The 14,479-nt window shown below is 57.6% G+C and overlaps 6 protein-coding genes across 6 annotated transcripts; 4 read left to right on the top strand and 2 right to left on the bottom strand.

The window, feature by feature from the left end:
* Window positions 1–929: 929 nt before the first annotated feature.
* E0L32_002382 (uncharacterized protein) lies at window positions 930–2,175 on the top strand (the record flags this gene model as incomplete). Its single annotated transcript, XM_031136565.1, has 3 exons — window positions 930–1,044; window positions 1,146–1,300; window positions 1,408–2,175. 3 exons carry the CDS (start codon window positions 930–932, stop codon window positions 2,173–2,175), a joined length of 1,038 nt encoding a protein of 345 aa, XP_030988597.1.
* Window positions 2,176–2,945: 770 nt separating this feature from the next.
* On the top strand, window positions 2,946–4,319 carry E0L32_002381 (uncharacterized protein; the record flags this gene model as incomplete). The annotated part of the gene is made up of 3 exons (XM_031136564.1): window positions 2,946–3,155; window positions 3,233–3,511; window positions 3,606–4,319. 3 exons carry the CDS (start codon window positions 2,946–2,948, stop codon window positions 4,317–4,319), a joined length of 1,203 nt encoding a protein of 400 aa, XP_030988596.1.
* A 319-nt stretch (window positions 4,320–4,638) lies between these two features.
* Window positions 4,639–6,041, bottom strand: E0L32_002380 (uncharacterized protein; the record flags this gene model as incomplete). Its single annotated transcript, XM_031136562.1, has 2 exons — window positions 4,639–5,728; window positions 5,809–6,041. 2 exons carry the CDS (start codon window positions 6,039–6,041, stop codon window positions 4,639–4,641), a joined length of 1,323 nt encoding a protein of 440 aa, XP_030988595.1.
* Window positions 6,042–6,580: 539 nt separating this feature from the next.
* E0L32_002379 (uncharacterized protein) lies at window positions 6,581–9,625 on the top strand (the record flags this gene model as incomplete). Its single annotated transcript, XM_031136561.1, has 1 exon — window positions 6,581–9,625. One exon carries the CDS (start codon window positions 6,581–6,583, stop codon window positions 9,623–9,625), a length of 3,045 nt encoding a protein of 1,014 aa, XP_030988594.1.
* A 635-nt stretch (window positions 9,626–10,260) lies between these two features.
* Window positions 10,261–12,647, top strand: E0L32_002378 (uncharacterized protein; the record flags this gene model as incomplete). Its single annotated transcript, XM_031136560.1, has 2 exons — window positions 10,261–10,626; window positions 10,689–12,647. 2 exons carry the CDS (start codon window positions 10,261–10,263, stop codon window positions 12,645–12,647), a joined length of 2,325 nt encoding a protein of 774 aa, XP_030988593.1.
* Window positions 12,648–13,043: 396 nt separating this feature from the next.
* E0L32_002377 (uncharacterized protein) lies at window positions 13,044–13,907 on the bottom strand (the record flags this gene model as incomplete). The annotated part of the gene is made up of 2 exons (XM_031136559.1): window positions 13,044–13,631; window positions 13,692–13,907. The coding sequence occupies 2 exons, from the start codon at window positions 13,905–13,907 to the stop codon at window positions 13,044–13,046; spliced, it is 804 nt and encodes a 267-aa protein (XP_030988592.1).
* Window positions 13,908–14,479: the final 572 nt, after the last annotated feature.

The following is a 14,479-nucleotide window of genomic DNA, read 5'->3' as shown; positions in this document are numbered from 1 at the left end:
CTGGACATAGAAAGGGCCAAAATCTCAGCTTGAGTGTCTTCCTACCTAGACATCGATCAATTACTGCCAGTCTCTGTCTTCACGGTCCTGCCCCCCAAATTGAAGCACGGGTCAACCATGGATGTTTTTTTCTTCTTCTTTTCCTTTCAGGTACCTGACTAAAACCGAACCCTCGCCCCTAAACTCCGGAGCAATTTGACAGCAGAGCGCTGGAGCAGCACCAGACCAGACCAGACCAGACAGACCAGACCAGCACGACGCTACCTCTGTCGGGCAGGTGCCGACTCCGAGCTGGGACGACTCCACTCGCGCAACCCGCGCGGGATGAAGTCTCAATTCAGCACTTCCGAGCGGATGGCACTTGTCCCAAGATGGCCACTGACATGCGATAACCCTCATAGACGCCGCATCGAAGAGTCACACCGGCGGTGGGCTCTTGGTGCCGCATTGGCGTCCCAACTGAGAACTGAGGGGGCCTCCGCGGGGGCGCCAGTTGGGACATCCAATGGCGCCTGCGTGCCGCTCAAACGCTTCCTGAGGCGAACACTTCAGACGGCATGACGTTTCTCGCTTCTTGCTCTGGCGGCGTGCGGGGGCGGATTGGTAATCCCCAATGCTTGATGCTGATGCATTAATGCATCCATGGATCCATCACTACCCCGCTGCCCCTCAGTCCCTGCGGCTTGAGAGCTTGGGTTTTGCCGTTGCCCGCCAAACAGAAAAAAAAAGGGAAAAAAGTGATGCCATGCCAATGGAATAAATAGACATCTCCGCCCCCTCTTCTCCTTGAGCGGGCTCAATTGTGATTCAAGTATTCTGCTGATGCTCAAGATCTCCAATTGATATCCATTGCCTTGCCAGTGACACCATATTCCCTCCCGTCATTTCCAGGTACCACCACGCGCAAGCGCAGCGACGAGATCAAAACAATGTCCAACGAGAACGCCCCCGAGATGGAGTACCGCTTCCTCGGCCGCTCTGGCCTGCAGGTCTCGGCAATCTCGCTGGGAGGATGGCTGACCTATGGCGGCCACGTCGACAGAGGTGAGTGAGCTCTGCCTAGCATCCGTGGGGGAACCTACTGCACGCCGTCGGTTTTGTTCCATTTTGACGCTGAGCGCGCTGACCAATGACGCGCACTGCAGAGGGAACCTACGCCTGCATGAAGGCAGCATATGACGAGGGTGTCAACTTCTTCGACTGCGCCGAGGCGTATGCCGGGGGCGAGTCCGAGAAGGTCATGGGCGAGGCGATCCGAAAGTACGGCTGGAAGCGCAATGACATTGTCGTTTCTACAAAGGTCGGTCAACACCCGTAGCAGCTTCGTGCAAGCCGCGGGGCAGCGCATGCATGCAAGTTTGGGCGCAGGTCGAACCGCACCGCTAACACGCTCGCTCTCGTGCGCAGCTCTACTGGGGAGGCGCCTATGGCACCAACAAGGTCAACAACGTCGGCCTGTCGCGCAAGCACATCGTCGAGGGCATGAACATGGCCCTCGAGCGCCTGCAGCTCGACTACGTCGACCTCATCTACGCCCACCGGCCCGACAGGCACACCCCGATGGAGGAGACGGTGCGCGCCTTCAACCACCTCATCGACACGGGCAAGGCGCTGTACTGGGGCACCTCGGAGTGGAACGCCGACGAGATCGCGCAGGCCTGGCGCTACGCCGACAAGCTCGGCCTCGTCGGCCCCGTCATGGAGCAGCCGCTGTACAACATGATCGACCGCACCAAGGTCGAGCAGGAGTTCGCGCACCTGTACCGCGAGGTCGGCCTCGGCCTGACCGTCTTCTCGCCCATGAAGCAGGGCATCCTGTCGGGCAAGTACAAGGACGGCATCCCCGACGACTCGCGCTTCGCGCAGACCCAGGTCGAGTTCATCGCCGGCTACTGGAAGCGCACCGGCAAGGAGCAGTGGGACGGCGTCGTCGACAAGGTCAACCGCCTGCAGCCCATCGCCGACCGCCTCGGCGTCAAGATGGGCGTCCTGGCCCTCGCCTGGGTCCTCAGCAACAAGAACGTCAGCTCGGCCATCACGGGCGCCAGCAGCCCCGACCAGGTCAAGGAGAACGTCAAGGCCGTCCAGGTCTACAAGAAGCTGACACCCGAGATCCTGGCCGAGATCGACGAGATCCTCAACAACAAGCCTCCCGCCATCACCATGCGCTACTGAGCTGCGTGCACCTGCATGATGCGGTGTCTTGGGTCGTTAGGGTTTGTCAACGCGTTGGGAGGAGTTTGGTCGGGATTTCGGGATGGGGAAAAAAAGCCATTCTGTCCTTGCTGATGGGATTGATCGAGCTCGGCATATACCAAGTACTTGTTAGGTAAATAAAATAGACGGGTTTTTGGTCCATTTGAAGCTGCTGCGACAACAAGGACGTCACATCAAAACCCCACGTTTGAGAATCTCGCACCGTCCCATCAATCATTCGTCAATCCGCAAGCAGGTACCGTGCGCTAGTTAGATGTCAGCAGCGATGATGTCTGGTTCATGGAGGTGGCCGTTTCTTCGGATCCCAACGTCTCCGAGCCCGTGCCATTCCGGTCAGGGCCTGAGAAATTTCGATCGCCCCATCGGCCACGCAAGCCAGGATCCCAGGTTGAAAGCCGACACCTCAACTCTCCACTGTTGTTGATTTAGCCTCCAGCCTGGCCTAACACGTGCCTAATGTCCATCCTCCAGCGACAAAACCCCTGAAATCTGGTCCCCTGCGGAGGCCGCGGGCGGTTACCTTGCCCCGCCCGTCCGCCACCGCCCGCCCAAAAAATCGGCCAACACCGCCTGATTATCGTTCCAGGCTCGACCGACCAGGATACCCAAAAGGAGAGCTCCCTTGGTTCAGACAACAAAAGGGCTTCCCCGAGTCGTTCATTGCCTTTCTGCATCCCACCATCGCAAGGCTCCTCCAGCGCCCCGAAGCTGGTTGATCATCGACGGCAATGGCGCCCTCTACGACGACCGTGACGAGCTCCGCCTCGAAGAGAAAGGGGAGCACCAATGGCGGCAACGGAAACAGCGGAAGCGTCGAGGGATCTCTGAGAGCCGACGGAAAGGATGCAATTGAGGCGAGGAAGGACGATTTCTTCTGGACCTACACCGAGGAGCCGCACCGGACTCGCCGGATGGCCATCATCAAAGCTCACCCAGAGGTAGGCGCTCCGTTGATCGCTTGCCATGAGCGACCACACCGCACGCGTTCGAATACTAACAAAAGTGCTCCCCGCAGGTCACCAAGCTCTGCGGCCACGAGCCATTGACCAAGTACGTCGTGGCCTGTGTCGTTTCGCTGCAATTCTTCCTCGCATACATGCTCCGAAACACGCCCTTCTTCTCGTGGAAGTACTGGGCCGTCGCCTACGTCTTTGGCGCCTCGGCCAACCAGAACCTCTTCCTCGCCATCCACGAGATCTCCCACAACCTGGCCTTCAGGTCGCCGCTCGCCAACCGCCTCTTTGCCATCTTTGCCAACCTGCCCATCGCTGTGCCCTACAGCGCCTCGTTCAGGGTAAGCCTCTCGATAGACGAGCGATCCGCTGGACCGCCTCTTCTCCTTTGAGGTTTGCACATTTGCTAACAGAATGCCGGCCCAAACAAAACAGCCCTACCACCTGACCCATCACAAGTCGCTCGGCGTCGACGGCGTCGACGTCGACCTGCCCACCGCCCTCGAGGCCGTCGTCCTCGACTCGGTCCTCGGCAAGGCCTTCTTCTGCACCTTCCAGATCTTCTTCTACGCGCTGCGGCCCATGGCCATCTTCCAGGTGCCCTTCACCTGGGTCTCGCTGACCAACGTCGTCGTGCAGCTCGGCACCGACCTGCTGCTCTACAGGGCGTGCGGCGCCAACGCCCTGCTCTACCTGCTCCTGTCCTCCTTCCTCGCGGGCTCGCTGCACCCGCTCGCGGGCCACTTCATCGCCGAGCACTACGTCTTCGACCACGTCGACGACGAGGCCCGCGACCCGGCCAACGGCATCCCCCTGCCCGAGACGTACAGCTACTACGGCCCGCTCAACTTCCTCGTCTACAACGTCGGCCTGCACAACGAGCACCACGACTTCCCCGCCGTCGCCTGGACCAAGCTGCCGCTGCTCAACGAGATGGCCCGCGAGTTCTACCAGGACCTGCCGCAGCACCACAGCTGGACCTACGTCCTCTGGCGCTTCATCTTTGACGAGTCGGTCGGCATGAAGTGCCGCGTCAAGCGGAAGAACGGCGGCCGCAAGGTCGGCGTGGCCCCTGCCGGCGGCAAGAAGCAGCCTGCTGAGCCGCAGGCCAAGGTGGCCGACTGGAAGCAGGATGAGATTGAGGCGTAGATTTGATGGGATGAGAGAAGAAGAAAAAGAAGAAGGCGATGATGATGTTCACATACACTCTTTTCTGAGAGACTTTTCGAGACTCTTTTTAAGGGCAACAAACACAGTAAATTAATTTCAATGTGGCGTTTGGGTATAGAACAAAATGGGCGGGCTTTTCATTTAGACCGTATCAAGAGAATGTCAAAGGCATATGTTCCATGCATCCACTATTCAACACACACGCGGGACAAATCGACCATGCTTGCGCCTTTTCGGTTTTGAACGTCTCTATATTATTTTCGATACATCATCATCAACATCGCTGCATTCATGTCTATCATAACTCCTCGTGCGCCGGCGGCCCACCGGCGGCGTCGGGTATATCCGGCCTCCCGCTGTCCTTGTGCAGGTCTACACCGGTCTTCTTCTGCCACTTGTCGAACACGGCCTTGATCTCCTTCAGCATGGCCGGGTCCGCCTGGTCCGGGATCACGACGACGTACTCGACGAGCAGGTCGCCGTACTGGGTCTCGTGGTACACGCTGTCGCCGTCCTCGTGGAAGATGGGCATGCCCTGGCCCTTGATCACGTCGACCTGGCCCGACTGCACGACCTGGCCCTCCCTGCGGCCGAGGCGCACGACGTGGCCGTCGAGGTGCGTCAGGTTGCGCGTCCAGCCGCCCATCCAGGCCTCGCGCAGGCCGATGACCTCCTTCCAGTGCAGGTCGTCGCCCTTGCGGCGCATGAAGACGCCGTCGACGTGGTCCGGGTTGTCCTGCTCGAGGTCGGGCTCCTTCTCCGCCAGGGTGACGACGAGGTCGCCGGCGACGTAGTCCGGGCTCGCGTCGGCCTCGTTCTCGTACACGACGCGCGACTCCTTGGCCATGCCGGGCAGGATGTTGATGTGCACCGTCGTCGGCTTGCGCACGACGCGGTTCCCGCCGCAGGCCGGGCAGCGGTGGCGGATGGTCTTGCCGCGGCCGCCGCAGGCGTCGCACTGCGTCTGCACCTGCTGGAACATGCCCGGCGCGATCTGGTGGCGCTGGATGCGCACGCCGTGCCCGCCGCAGGTGCCGCACTGCTCGACGACGCCGTCGGCCGAGCCCGTGCCGTCGCACTCCTCGCAGATCTGCTGCTTCTCCCACTGGAACTCGGTGGCGCGCCCGCTGTAGAAGTCGCGCAGCGCGATGGCGAGCTTGACCTCGACGTTGGGGCCCCGGCGCTGCCCGCCCTGGAAGTGGCCGCCGCCGCCGAAGAAGCGCGAGAAGATGTCGAAGGGGTTCTGGTGCTGGAAGTTGCCGCCCTGCTGCCGCTGCTTGACGCCCTCGTGGCCGTACTGGTCGTAGACCTTGCGGAGCTCCGGGTCGGAGAGCGCCTCGTAGGCTTCCGAGACTTCGACGAATTTCTCCTTGGCCGTCTCGTCGCCACTGGTGGGAAAAGGATGGGGTGTTAGTATTCTGGTTCTGGCTCGCAGTAGAAGGTGGTTCTCTGAGGGGTAGTTGCGTACGGGTTCTTATCGGGGTGGAACTTCTTGCTGAGCTGTCTGTATGCGGACTTGATTTCTTTATCTGATGCTGATTTGCTTATTCCCAGGACCTGTCGTGAGTCGAGGTTAGCGAGGGTCCGGGAGCCCGAGAATGGAGAGAGGAAAAGAGATGTCACCTTGTAGTAATCCTCGGCGCAGAGCACGAGGTGTATCAAGGACAGGAAGAGCAGCAGAGCTGCCCTGCACAGCAACATCTTGAGCCTCTGGTTTCCCGCCGGGACTTGCTGATTGGTTGCTGATCTGTCCTGGGCATGAATTGCCCGTTCAAAACACCCGAGACTCGAAAAGAAGACAAAGGAGCGACTAGGCCGGAAGCAGAGGGAGTCTTCTTTCTGGTGGTGTGGCGAAGAGATCGAGGTGGAGGTGGAATGCCCAGGATCTACTTGTATCTAGGTAAGTCGAACAAAGGAAGATGCCACGAGAGCCCGCGTGTACTAGAAAATACCAGCGTGTTAAAAGTGACGGAATAAGGACACGCTAAAGCGGCTACCCCTGCCGTTCACTCGAGTCTGGTCCCGCCAAGAAGCTTGCTATCGGTGCTGCCATTATCGATAAGCTTATCGGGACCTCATGTCGACGGACAAATTCTATTCCGCCTCAACTTTGGGTAGCCATCCTTCGAGTCAATGTCAACGTCCCTTCCAGTCTGAGAGATTGGCATCTCATCGCCACAACGGTCCAAACAGGCCAGATTTTTGTTTCACGAGGAGCAGCGCCTCCCGAGTCAGCCAGCATGGCTTCCAAGAGGTATGCCTTCGTCGCAATGGACGACGACAACGAGGTTGGTCCACAGAAAGTCCAAAAGAAAAAGAAGGACCGGTCCGACAAGCATTCTTCGCGACACTCGAGGTCGCACCGGCGCAGTCGCAGTCGATCGCGCTCGCCCAAGCGCGAATCGCGGCACTATAGCAGTAGATCGAAAACGAGCAGTCGTCGTGACGAAAGAGACTACGACGACCGATGGGCCGACGAGGAACCGTTTCCGGAGGACGAGGAGGAGCCCGAGTTCCAAGAATCCGCATCGAAGCGCGTGAAGCTTAGTCGCGACGATGGCGATCGCGGCAGCGGAGGCGATGACAAGATAGACGATGCTGATTTGTCAGAAGGAGCAAGGGAAGAGCTTGAAGCGCAGCGCGATCGTGCCGAGAGGGAGGCTTTCGCAAACCGCTTGAAGGCGAAAGACGATGATCGCTCCAAGAAGAAGATCACAGAGGATCATTTGTCAGCTCAGCGGAGATCTCTGGCAGACGACTCGAAGGCGCGAAATGAAGCTCTTCCGGACCTGCGCGACCGCTCTCGGCAAGAGTACCTGAAGAAGCGAGAGGCAGAACGGCTCGCCCTGCTGCGGAAACAGGTCGCTGAGGAGACTGCCGAGCTGCGGAGCGGTGTGAGACTCTCTGAAAAGGAGAAGGCCGAGTTCGCAAAGAACCGCGAGATTTTGCGCCTGGCCGAGGAGAGGCTCAGGATAGACGATCACAGAGATGGGTACTATATGCCTGAGGATTATATCACTGAGAAGGGCAAAATCGACCGGCGCAAGAAAGAAGATGCGCTTTATAAGCGGTATGTTGAGAAGGACGAGTACGGACAGGAGAAATTCACCACGGAACATGAGGAGTGGGAGAGGGAGCAAGCAGCCAAGGCCAAGGCGCAGATACAGCGCGCCGAGAAGGAGAACGAGGGCGAGTATGATTATGTCATGGATCAGGAGCAGTACATCCAATGGAATCTGGATACTCGGATGCCGGCTGAAGGCAAGGGCATGACGAAGGAACAGCTATTTCTCCAAGCCCAAATCGATGCCGCCGAGAAAAAGCAACTGTCGATCCAGGAGACGAGGAAGAGCTTGCCGATCTACCAGTACAGGGACGAGTTCTTGGCTGCGATCAAGGAGTATCAGATTATCGTGCTTGTCGGAGAGACGGGTAGTGGCAAAACGACGCAGCTGCCCCAATACCTACACGAAGCAGGGTTCACGAAGGGCGGGCTGAAGGTCGGATGCACACAGCCCAGACGTGTCGCCGCCATGAGTGTTGCTGCTCGTGTTGCCGATGAAATGGGTGTCAAAGTTGGAAACGAGGTTGGATATTCTATCCGATTCGAGGACAACACCAGCGACAAGACCATCCTTAAGTACATGACCGACGGCATGTTGCTTCGCGAGTTCATGACGGAACCCGACCTCGCAGGCTACTCGGCCCTCATGATTGATGAGGCTCACGAGCGGACTGTCCATACCGACATTCTCCTAGCGTTGGTAAAGGACCTGGCCAGGGAGAGGCCCGACCTGAAACTCCTGATCTCCTCGGCGACAATGAACGCCGAGAAATTTGCTTCCTACTTTGACGACGCCCCCATTTTCAACATTCCTGGTCGACGGTATCCTGTCGATATCTACTACACTCCCGCACCAGAAGCCAACTACCTGGCGGCAGCGATCACCACAGTGTTCCAGATCCACACGACGCAGGAGAAGGGTGATATTCTCATCTTCCTTACTGGACAGGATGAAATCGAGGCTGCAGAGCTGCAGATCACAGAGACGGCACGCAAACTCGGCAACCGCGTCAAGGAACTTGTGATCTGTCCCATCTATGCCAATCTCCCCTCTGAGTTACAGTCGAAGATTTTTGAGCCCACGCCCGAAGGCGCCCGGAAGGTTGTTCTTGCGACAAACATTGCCGAGACGAGTTTGACGATCGACGGCATTGTCTATGTTATCGACCCTGGCTATGTAAAGGAGAATGTCTACAATCCAGCTACCGGTATGTCAAACTTGGTTGTGGTACCGTGCTCGAGGGCTTCGGCAAATCAGCGGAGTGGCCGTGCTGGACGTGTTGGCCCTGGAAAGTGCTTCCGTCTCTACACCAAGTACGCCTATATGAACGAAATGGAGGAGTCGACGACGCCCGAGATCCAGCGGACCAACCTCAACGGTGTCGTTCTGCAGCTCAAATCTCTTGGTATTAATGACCTGCTGGATTTCGAATTCATGGATCCTCCCCCCACCGAGGCACTTATTGGCGCACTAAACCAGTTGTTCGCACTGCAAGGCCTCAACCACAAGGGAGAGCTTACAAAGCTCGGGCGACAGATGGCCGAGTTCCCGACCGACCCGATGCTTGCCAAGGCAGTCATCGCTGCCGGCAAGGAGGGCTGCACCGAGGAGATCCTTTCCATCGTGTCCATGCTCGGCGAGGCGTCCGCGCTATTCTTCCGGCCCAAAGACAAGAAGATCCATGCCGACAGCGCTCGCGCCCGGTTCACCGTCGCTGAGGGAGGTGACCACGTCACGCTGCTCAACATCTGGAACCAGTGGGTCGACAGCGACTTCTCGCCCATCTGGGCCAAGGAGAACTTTTTGCAGCAGCGGTCGCTCACGCGCGCGCGCGACGTCCGCGACCAGCTGGCCAAGCTGTGCGAGCGCGTCGAGGTGACACTGTCGACGTGCGGCGCCAACAACCTGGTGCCCATCAAGCGCGCGATCACGGCCGGCTTCTTCCCCAACGCGGCGCGGCTGCAGCGCGGGGGCGACAGCTACCGCACGGTCAAGAACAACACAACCGTGTACGTGCACCCGAGCTCGGTGTGCATGAGCTCGGACCCACCGCCCAAGATGGTCATCTACTACGAGCTGGTGCAGACGACCAAGGAGTACATGCGGTCGTGCATACCCATCGAGCCCAAGTGGCTGTCGGAGCTGGCGCCGCACTTCCACAAGAAGAAGGACGTCGAGGCGCTGGAGGAGAAGAAGATGCCCAAGGACCGGAGGAGGTGAGGGCAAGGTTTGGGGGCTGTGCACAGCCTGGTAGTTGGCATATCTAGCGAGAATCTAATCAACAAAGCGTACCTTTAGGGACGCCGGCTTTGTGTGCGTGGTGCAACTTTGGCATTCAATTGGTAAATATCCAGCTTGGTGATAGGACGGAATAGTCTGTTCCACCGCCGATCCCATTGAGGATGACTGATCGCCCTCCAGCTGTGCTCGGACCCGGGGGCTTGGTGACGAACATATGCCAAAACCTTATATAGAACATTTCTATTTCTGGCTCAGCCTTCCGAGTCCCCGTCCATTGGCCTTGCGAACAGCACCCTAGTTGCTTACAAAGACGCCTTGGTTGCCAGTCAGCCAGCCCCTGTGCATGGCTTGCATCCAGCATCAGGTTTGGGGGCCGGATGGCTTCTCCGGCCAATGGCGTGTTACATTGTTTCCAGGATCTGACTTTCAGCTCCAGCGTTGTAGTTCGAGCAGCACAGGATGGAGGGTTGTGCTTTAGCACCAGGGACAGCCTGATGGCCGGACGAAACATAAAAAGGCCACAACTTGAACAGATTTTGGTCATTTTCTTCTTGACACAACACTGCCATGTTTTCTCATTTCTATCAAACCGAGTGAACAAAGTCACGGTAGCAATGCGACCATCACGACGGCCAAGACCGACGATAGGAGAGCGAGTTGCAAGACAGCTTGGCTGGCTACCGAACCTGTGGAGGTTGTGGGTTCTCCCGTACGGGGCATGGCTGATGAATGGGCTGGTCCAAGTATTCTCAAAGTTCCGAGGCAACACCGAGAAAGAGGAGGAGAAGGTAGTCGTCGATGGAGGTGTCTGGAGCGTGATGTTGAAATGCCTGATCCACGTAGCTCCGCTTTGCGCAACTATCGTACTCGCCGCGATCAATCTCAAGGGGTTCTTCATCGGCAACAACTACCTCGGTAGCACCGAGGATACTATACAATCTCTCGATCAACTGTTGTTGCAGATCACAGCCAAGCTATATGTTGGTTTCGCCTGCCAAGGCTAGAATCTCAGAGCGGCTGGTACTAATATAGGAATAAACAGGAACTACTAATCGTTGCGTCATTGACGACAATTGTCCTCGATGTCCTCCGACGAGAACTGCTTACTGAGTCCGAAGGGCTGCCGTTCGGCTTCGTTCTCGCCCCATTTCAGTTCCAAGACTTGACCTATTGGCTCTCACCAGACTTTTGGTACAGCCAGTATGCTCTCCGGAGCCGAGCCAAGCGGTACAAAATCGTGCTTCTCCTCGCGACTTCCACTACCATTGCCATCTTCGCCGGTCCTTCATCTGCCTTGCTGATGCTGCCGCAGACGTTCACGCATTGGCCGGGAGGCGGTGCTCATTTCACCATGGCCGGAGGGCAGAATAGCCTTTGGCCAGACCGGCTCGAGGAATTCCCTCGCTGGTGCGCTTTGACGACCGCCGAAGAGGCAGAGAAGAGCTGCTCGACCGGCAACTTCGAAATAATCGCGCAGACTCTGCGGGGCTGGCGGCAGCAACAGACTCTCTTCAACATAGACATCACGGACGGATTGGTGCGGCGACACATGAACGTCATCTTTCCGGATTTCGGCAAGGGCGACACATGGGCAATCGCTCCGCACCTGGCGACTTGCCTCTACTCGGAGATCTTGACGAACATGTGGCACCAGGCAATCTTCGGCGCGAGCGAAGCAAGCAGTGAAATGCAGCCGTTCTTCAAGTACCGTTACCGGAAGTACACCGGAACCACGGCAACTATTCAGGCTCAGATTCCTATAGTCCGAGTGAACTGCCGTGAACCTGTGCCGCAGACATTTCAGTATTGGTACACAGTGCAGCCCGAGATTGGCGAGACCAAAGCTTACTTGCAACCCGTCGCGCCAGCCAGGATCTCTGAATCGTATGTCAACTCATCGCGAATAGCGACGGTGTGGGTTCCGCCGCCAGCCGACGATCCAAGATGGAATTCGAGCGCATATCTCAACATCCAATTCCCCAGCAGTGGCGGCTCCACAGAAGACACAGTAATGACGTGTTCAGTCGACGCACGCTGGGCTTCCGGTAATATCGTAGGCTCTCTGCTGGGCTTCTGGAACGGCATTCAGTACTACAATGCCAGCGTGTGGTATGAACCGACCAAGAAGGAATACCCTGGTCATGGATACGCATTCCCCGCTTTTGACCAGGTGAGCTTCCGTAAGGTTCATCTGGACTCGAGTTGGCTCCAGGGCGTGGTACCCCAGCTCGGCTCCCAATTCGCGAGTTACACCACCCTCAGCTCAGCGCTTGAAGTCCTAGGCTTCGCTGCCGGCGCCGAGAGCTTCTCGGACCAGCAGGGCCCGTCTAACAGGAACGTCGTAGAGGCCGCCGTCGCAGCCCTGATAGCCGACGGCATGTCGCAGACGGGGTACGCTAAGAACGGGGGGGGAAACCTCGAGGATATGCGCGACGTCCTCAACGGCGAGGGCGTGCCCACCAGTCCGCACGACGACGACCTCCTCTTGTCTGGCAGGCTCGACCTCCCACTACTCAAGAAAATCACCACCAAGCCGTCGGACCCGGCGACGACGCAGCTGCGGTGGGACATCTTCATCGGCGGGCTGGGCTACTCGGCCAATAGCGTCGCCTACTACCTCGCACTGACGGTCGTGTTCGCACACGCGCTCCTGGCGCTGGTGCACACGGCGTGGTCGCTCGGGCGGCGCCAGACGTCGGGTGCTTGGGCCTCGCAGAGCGACATGCTCGCCCTTGCCATCAACAGCCGGCCCACGGCGGAGTTGGCGGGCACGGCGGGCGGGATCAAGATGCTGTCGAGGCTCGGGTTGCCGGTGCGGATACGGGATGTGCATGCGCGGCCCCTTTCAGAGTATGCATCGTCGCAGAGCTCCGGTGCGCCGCTGGTAACGCGATCTGAGCATAGCTCTGGGACGGATTATAATTCCCTGCAGCTTTTGGTGGGTAAGGATGGTTGGCTGTATAAGAGGAATGGTCTGGTTGAGTTGAATGGCAAGTATTGAGGTTGAGAAAGTTGGAGAGAGTGGGAGGATATTGATACTCTAACTAGATAGCGCAACTAGATAGCGATAAAAATGACCAATCACGAAGGATGTAGGCAAGACTATGCATTGTCAGATCATGTCACGCTTGGACCTGCCTGACAATCAATAGCCAAGCAGTGACAGAAAACATGAATGAAGAGGTCAATCTGTTACGATATCCTTCAGGCTCCCAGGCGTCGCTGTGCAATAATAGTATAATCGTAGGTCAAAGCCGAGTTCCACTGTTACCTTGACACATTTGAAGAAACAATGAACACTGTATTTCGGAGACAGTATGAGGGTTCCTTATGATAATAACACAGTTGTTACCTGTCTTCCAACTACCCAGGCCAATTAATTTGCTCTCGCACCTCATCATACGCCCACACAAGCATACGTGTTAGCCCAAAGCGAGTTGCAGCCTTGGCCCACCCCGGTGTTCCACTGAGTGAACTGCTCCAAGGTAATCCCGTTTGCCTTGGCCACCTGCTCGCACGTCTGGCCGCTCTTGACCAGCACGAATTTCTTGCAGTTGGTGACCATGCCAGGCTGGATCGGCTGCGGCGTTTCGACGGTGCTCCGCGTCTTGTCCGGCTCGCCGATGCGCGACAGGCAGATGTACGTGTCGGCCCACATCCCCGAGCAGGTGGTGCCGACCGACGGGTTCAGTTTGACGATCTCGACCGCCGTCGTGCGCCACATGCCGGCGATGGCGTCGCAGGTCTCGCCTTTCTTGACCAGGTGAAACTGGTCGCAGTCGGCGACCATGTTTGGCTGCGTCGGCGTCGGCGTGGGGATGCCGTTGCCGGGCTTGGTCGTCGTTGTCGTTGTCGTGGATGTTGCCTTGGTGCTGGTGGGTGTTGGGGCCGGCGTGGCCGAACCGGCGTTTCCGCCCTCGACGCAGTATGACTGCTCAAGTTCCAGGCCGGTGCAGGAGGATCCCGAGGCTGCTAGCGATGGGTTCTACAGAGTTCCATCCTTGTCAGTAGTTGTCCGTGACCTCTTTACTCTGATAGGGCGTACCCATTTCACAAATTGCTCAACCGTTATGCCAAAAGCCACGGTGATCAAATCACATGGAAGGGCTCGTTCGGCATCGTAGTCAAACCACCAAGAGCAGGGCTTGACTGTCCGCGGGTCGAAATGGTAAGCAGGCTGGGAGTCACTTGCAATGCGGAGACTTGTTCCTCTTGCCAAACCGTAGAGCCCAGTAGCCAGCGTGATGATTGAGACCAGCATCTTCAGCTCGGGTCGTTGATGGCAAGGTAGGATAATCCCGCTTCTCCAGTTTGAACAATGAAGCAGCAATCCTCACCGTCTCACCGTCTTTTTATACTCCAATTCGGGCCCAGAGGTCTGTCTGCAAAGTCTTCGGACCAGTGCCATCTCGTGGAACAAGTGACGACACCTCGCCATTAGCCTGCCGGTGCCACGGGTCATTGCCAACGAAACTCTTCCTCGGACGTAATTGTAATCTCTACTGGTTGGGAGTCCAGAGCGTCGTGACCTTACGATGTTTGCTTGGTCATTCCTACATCTACACAGCAATGCGTTGGCAAACTTAGCCGTAATGAGAGATGCATAGGGCGCGTTGTTGGAGGGCTTGGAACCTCCGGCTATTTAGTCAGAAGCACCCACGGTGGTAGCGACTCCCGGCTCGCCTCAAAACCCTTGTCAACCAGGTACGATTGGTCAACAGGTGTGTCTTCATTGTCAACCAACAACGCGCCAAGACGGGTCCTTGAAGCAACACGTCTGCCCGTCACGCCATGCGCAGCCTCACGGCAAAGCCCCTTGCATCTACAAGCGGA

The sequence above is a fragment of the Thyridium curvatum genome (assembly GCF_004353045.1).
Source record: "Thyridium curvatum strain D216 chromosome Unknown NODE_9_length_649264_cov_80.371750, whole genome shotgun sequence".
Taxonomy (NCBI): domain Eukaryota; kingdom Fungi; phylum Ascomycota; class Sordariomycetes; order Thyridiales; family Thyridiaceae; genus Thyridium; species Thyridium curvatum.
This window is presented reverse-complemented; position numbering and strand designations above follow the sequence as displayed.